The 5,000-nt window shown below is 58.2% G+C and overlaps 1 protein-coding gene across 1 annotated transcript in view; it reads left to right on the top strand.

The window, feature by feature from the left end:
- Positions 1 to 5,000, top strand: part of rnf25 (ring finger protein 25) — a gene marked incomplete at its 5' end in the record, with an annotated part of 21,939 nt that overhangs the window by 15,389 nt on the left and 1,550 nt on the right. The window contains one exon of the mRNA XM_078207702.1: positions 3,846 to 3,980. Within this exon, the coding sequence (XP_078063828.1) occupies positions 3,846 to 3,980 (135 nt within the window). The remainder of the gene's footprint in view (positions 1 to 3,845; positions 3,981 to 5,000) is intronic.

The raw sequence follows: 5,000 nt of genomic DNA on the forward strand, positions 1-5,000 counted from the left end.
GACACGGGCGTCGCTGGCTGGGCCAGCGTCTATTGCCCATCCCTAGTTGCCCCTTGGAGGGACAGTTGAGAGTCACCCACACATTGGCTGTGGCTCTGGAGTCACATGTAGGCCAGACCAGGGTAAGGACGGCAGATTTCCTTCCCTAAAGGGAACCAGATGGGTTTTTCCCCCACAATCGACAACGGGTCATCAGTAGATTCTTAATCCCAGATATTTTTTATCGAATTCTAATTCCACCGTCTGCCGCGGGCGGGATTCGAACCCGGCGTCCCCCAGAACATTCGATACTCAGATCGGCGGAGTTGTGGATGGTGATGAAGGTTGTCAGAGGATACAGCCAGCTGCCAACTTGGGCAGAGAAGCGACAGATGCAGTTTAGTCTGGCAAATGTGAGGTGATGCATTTGGGTCGATCCAATTCAGTTGGGAGCTATCAACTAAATGGCAGAACCATCAGGAGCGTAGACGGAGAGATCTGGGAGTACAGATCCTTAAAACTGGCAACACGGGTGGAAAAGGTGGTGAAGAAAACATGGCATTCTTGTCTTCATCGGAACTGAAGGCACTGTTGCTAAGTTTGCGGATGATACAGAGATACGTAGAGGGACAGGTAGTATTGAGGAAGCAGGGGGGCTGCAGAAGGACTTGGGCAGGTTGGGAGAGTGGGATAAGCAGTGACAGATGGAACACAATGTGGAAAAGTGTGAGGTTCGGCACTTTGGAAGGAGGAATGGAGGAGAGACTATTCTCTAAATGGGGAAATGTTTCGGAAATCAGAATCACAAAGGGGCTTGGGAATCATTGTTCAAGATTCCCTTGAGGTTAACGAGCAGGTTCGGTCGGCAGTTAGGAAGGGAAATGCAATGTTAGCCTTCATGTCGAGAGGGCTAGAATACAAGAGCAGGGATGGACTTCTGAGGCTGTATAAGGTTCTGGTCAGACCCCATTTGGAACATTGTGAGCAGTTTTGGGTCCCCGTATCTAAGGAAGGATGTGCTGGCCTTGGAAAGGGTCCAGAGGAGGTTCACAAGAATGATCCCTGGAATGAAGAGCTTGTCGTATGAGGAACGGGTTGAGGACTCTGGGTCTGTACTCGTTGGAGTTTAGAAGGATGAGGGGGGGATCTTATTGAAACTTACAGGACACTGCGAGGCCTGGATAGAGTGGACGTGGAGAGGATGTTTCCACTAGTGGGAAAAACTAGAACCAGAGGGAACACAACCTCAGGCTAAAGGGGCGATCCTTTAAAACGGAGATGAGGAGGAATTTCTTCAGCCAGAGAGTGGTGAATGTGTGGAACTCCTCGCCGCAGAAGGCTGTGGAGGCCGGGTCATTGAGTGTCTTTAAGACAGAGATAGATAGGTTCTTGATTAATCGGGGATCAGGGGTTATGGGGAAAAGGCAGGAGAATGGGGATGAGGAAAATATCAGCCATGATTGAATGGGGGAGCAGACTCGATGGGCCGAGTGGCCTCATTCTGCTCCTATGTCAATTACTAGGGGGCACAGGTTTAAGGGGCGAGGGGCAAGGTTTAAAGGAGATGTACGAGGCAGATTTTTTACACAGAGGGTGGTGGGTGCCTGGAACTCGCTGCCGGGGGGAGGGAGTGGAAGCGGATACGATAGTGAGTTTTAAGGGGCGTCTTGACAAATCCATGAATAGGATGGGAATAGAGGGATACGGACCCCGGAAGGGTAGGGGGTTTTAGTTCAGTCGGGGGCAGCATGGGAGGGAGAGGGGGGATTGGACACGGGGAGAGGGGGAGATTGGACACGGGGAGAGGGGGAGATTGGACACGGGGAGAGGGGGAGATTGGACACGGGGAGAGGGGGAGATTGGACACGAGGAGAGGGGGGATTGGACACGGGAGAGGGGAGATGGGACACGGGGAGAGGGGGAGATTGGACACGGGGAGAGGGGAGATTGGACACGAGGAGAGGGGGGATTGGACACGGGGAGAGGGAGGATTGGGCGGCACGGTAGCACAGTGGTTAGCACTGCTGCTTCACAGCTCCAGGGTCCCGGGTTCGATTCCCGGCTCGGGTCACTGTCTGTGTGGAGTTTGCACATTCTCCTCGTGTCTGCGTGGGTTTCCTCCGGGTGCTCCGGTTTCCTCCCACAGTCCAAAGATGTGCGGGTTAGGTTGATTGGCCAGGTTAAAAATTGTCCCTTAGAGTCCTGGGATGCGTAAGTTAGAGGGATTAGCGGGTAAAATATGTGGGGGTAGGGCCTGGGTGGGATTGTGGTCGGTGCAGACTCGATGGGCTGAATGGCCTCCTTCTGCACTGTAGGGTTTTTATGTTTATGTTTTATGACACCGGGAGAGGGGGGATTGGACACGGGGAGAGGGGGGGATTGGACACGGGGAGAGGGGGGATTGGACACGGGGAGAGGGGGGACTGGACACGGGGAGAGGGGGGATTGGACACGGGGAGAGGGGGAGATTGGACACAGGGAGAGGGGAGATTGGACACGAGGAGAGGGGGGATTGGACACGGGGAGAGGGGAGATTGGACACGGGGAGAGGGGGAGATTGGACACCGGGAGAGGGGGAGATTGGACACGGGGAGAGGGGGGATTGGACACGGGGAGAGGGGGAGATTGGACACGGGGAGAGGGGGGATTGGACACGGGGAGAGGGGAGATTGGACACGGGGAGAGGGGGAGATTGGACACGGGGAGAGGGGGAGATTGGACACGGGGAGAGGGGGAGATTGGACACGGGGAGAGGGAGGAGATTGGACACGGGGAGAGGGGAGATTGGACACGAGGAGAGGGGGGATTGGACACGGGGAGAGGGGGGATTGGACACCGGGAGAGGGGGGATTGGACACGGGGAGAGCGGGGATTGGACACGGGGAGAGGGGAGATTGGACACGGGGAGAGGGGAGGTCGGACAGGGGGAGAGGGGAGATTGGACACGGGAGGAGAGGGGAGATTGGACACGGGGAGAGGGGGGATTGGACACGGGGAGAGGGGGGATTGGACACGGGGAGAGCGGGGATTGGACACGGGGAGAGGGGGGATTGGACACGGGGAGAGGGGGGATTGGACACGGGGAGAGCGGGGATTGGACACGGGGAGAGGGGGGATTGGACACGGGGAGAGCGGGGAGATTGGACACGGGGAGAGGGGGGATTGGACACGGGGAGAGCGGGGATTGGACACAGGGAGAGGGGGGATTGGACACGGGGAGAGCGGGGATTGGACACGGGGAGAGCGGGGAGATTGGACACGGGGAGAGGGGGGGATTGGACACGGGGAGAGGGGGAGATTGGACACGGGGAGAGGGGGGATTGGACACGGGGAGAGCGGGGAGATTGGACACGGGGAGAGGGGAGATTGGACACGGGGAGAGCGGGGAGATTGGACACGGGGAGAGGGGGGATTGGACACGGGGAGAGCGGGGATTGGACACGGGGAGAGGGGGGATTGGACACGGGGAGAGGGGGTATTGGACACGGGGAGAGGGGGGATTGGACACGGGGAGAGCGGGGAGATTGGACACGGGGAGAGCGGGGATTGGACACGGGGAGAGCGGGGATTGGACACGGGGAGAGGGGAGATTGGACACGGGGAGAGGGGAGGTCGGACAGGGGGAGAGGGGGGATTGGACACGGGGAGAGGGGAGGTCGGACAGGGGGAGAAGGGGGATTGGACACGGGGAGAGCGGGGATTGGACACGGGGAGAGGGGAGGTCGGACAGGGGGAGAGGGGAGATTGGACACGGGGGGAGGGGGTATGTGCTGGGTGGGACGTCACGTTGGGTGGCGGTTGGGGGGGAGCCTCAGTAAGACTGCCTACCCAAACCCCCCCCCCCTCCTCTCCTCTCCCCAATGCAGGAACCGTATGAGCCGGACGAGGCATCGCTCCAGAAGCAGGTGGAACTACAGGACATCTTCCAGAGGCAGCTGGCGAGGGGAGGCATCATTGACCCAGAGGCCGAGAGGAACCGTTTCTTCATCAGCCTCACCAGGGTACGGACGGGGCGAGGGGGGCGGGCAGGAAAGGGGGCCTTGTTTGATCAAGGCAAGATGGAGGTGTGAGCAATGGGAGTGGGGGCCATATTTGATCAAGGCAAGATGGAGGTGTGAGCAATGGGAGTGGGGGCCATATTTGATCAAGGCAAGATGGAGGTGAGCAATGGGAGTGGGGGCCATATTTGATCAAGGCAAGATGGAGGTGTGAGCAATGGGAGTGGGGGCCATATTTGATCAAGGCGGCTAACAGGCTCAAGAAGGGGGTTGAATGGGCCTCCCCTGTTCCTGTGTAACAGGCTGGAGAGAGAGGGGCTGAATGGCCTCCTCCTGTTCCTGTGTAACAGGCTGGAGAGAGAGGGGCTGAATGGGTCTTGTCCTGTTCCTGTGTAACAGGCTGGAGAGAGAGGGGCTGAATGGCCTCCTCCTGTTCCTGTGTAACAGGCTGGATAGAGAGGGGCTGAATGGCCTCCTCCTGTCCCTGTGTAACAGGCTGGAGAGAGAGGGGCTGAATGGCCTCCTCCTGTTCCTGTGTAACAGGCTGGAGAGAGAGGGGCTGAATGGGTCTCCTCCTGTTCCTGTGTAACAGGCTGGAGAGAGAGGGGCTGAATGGGTCTTGTCCTGTTCCTGTGTAACAGGCTGGAGAGAGAGGGGCTGAATGGCCTCCTCCTGTTCCTGTGTAACAGACTGGAGAGAGAGGGGCTGAATGGCCTCCTCCTGTCCCTGTGTAACAGTCTGGAGAGAGAGGAGCTGAATGGCCCTCCTCCTATTCCTGTGTAACAGGCTGGAGAGAGAGAGGGGCTGAATGGCCTCCTCCTGTTCCTGTGTAACAGGCTGGATAGAGAGGGGCTGAATGGCCTCCTCCTGTCCCTGTGTAACAGGCTGGAGAGAGAGGGGCTGAATGGCCTCCTCCTGTTCCTGTGTAACAGGCTGGAGAGAGAGGGGCTGAATGGGTCTTGTCCTGTTCCTGTGTAACAGGCTGGAGAGAGAGGGGCTGAATGGCCTCCTCCTGTTCCTGTG

This window comes from Mustelus asterias, unplaced genomic scaffold (genome assembly GCF_964213995.1).
Source record: "Mustelus asterias unplaced genomic scaffold, sMusAst1.hap1.1 HAP1_SCAFFOLD_2617, whole genome shotgun sequence".
NCBI lineage: Eukaryota > Metazoa > Chordata > Chondrichthyes > Carcharhiniformes > Triakidae > Mustelus > Mustelus asterias.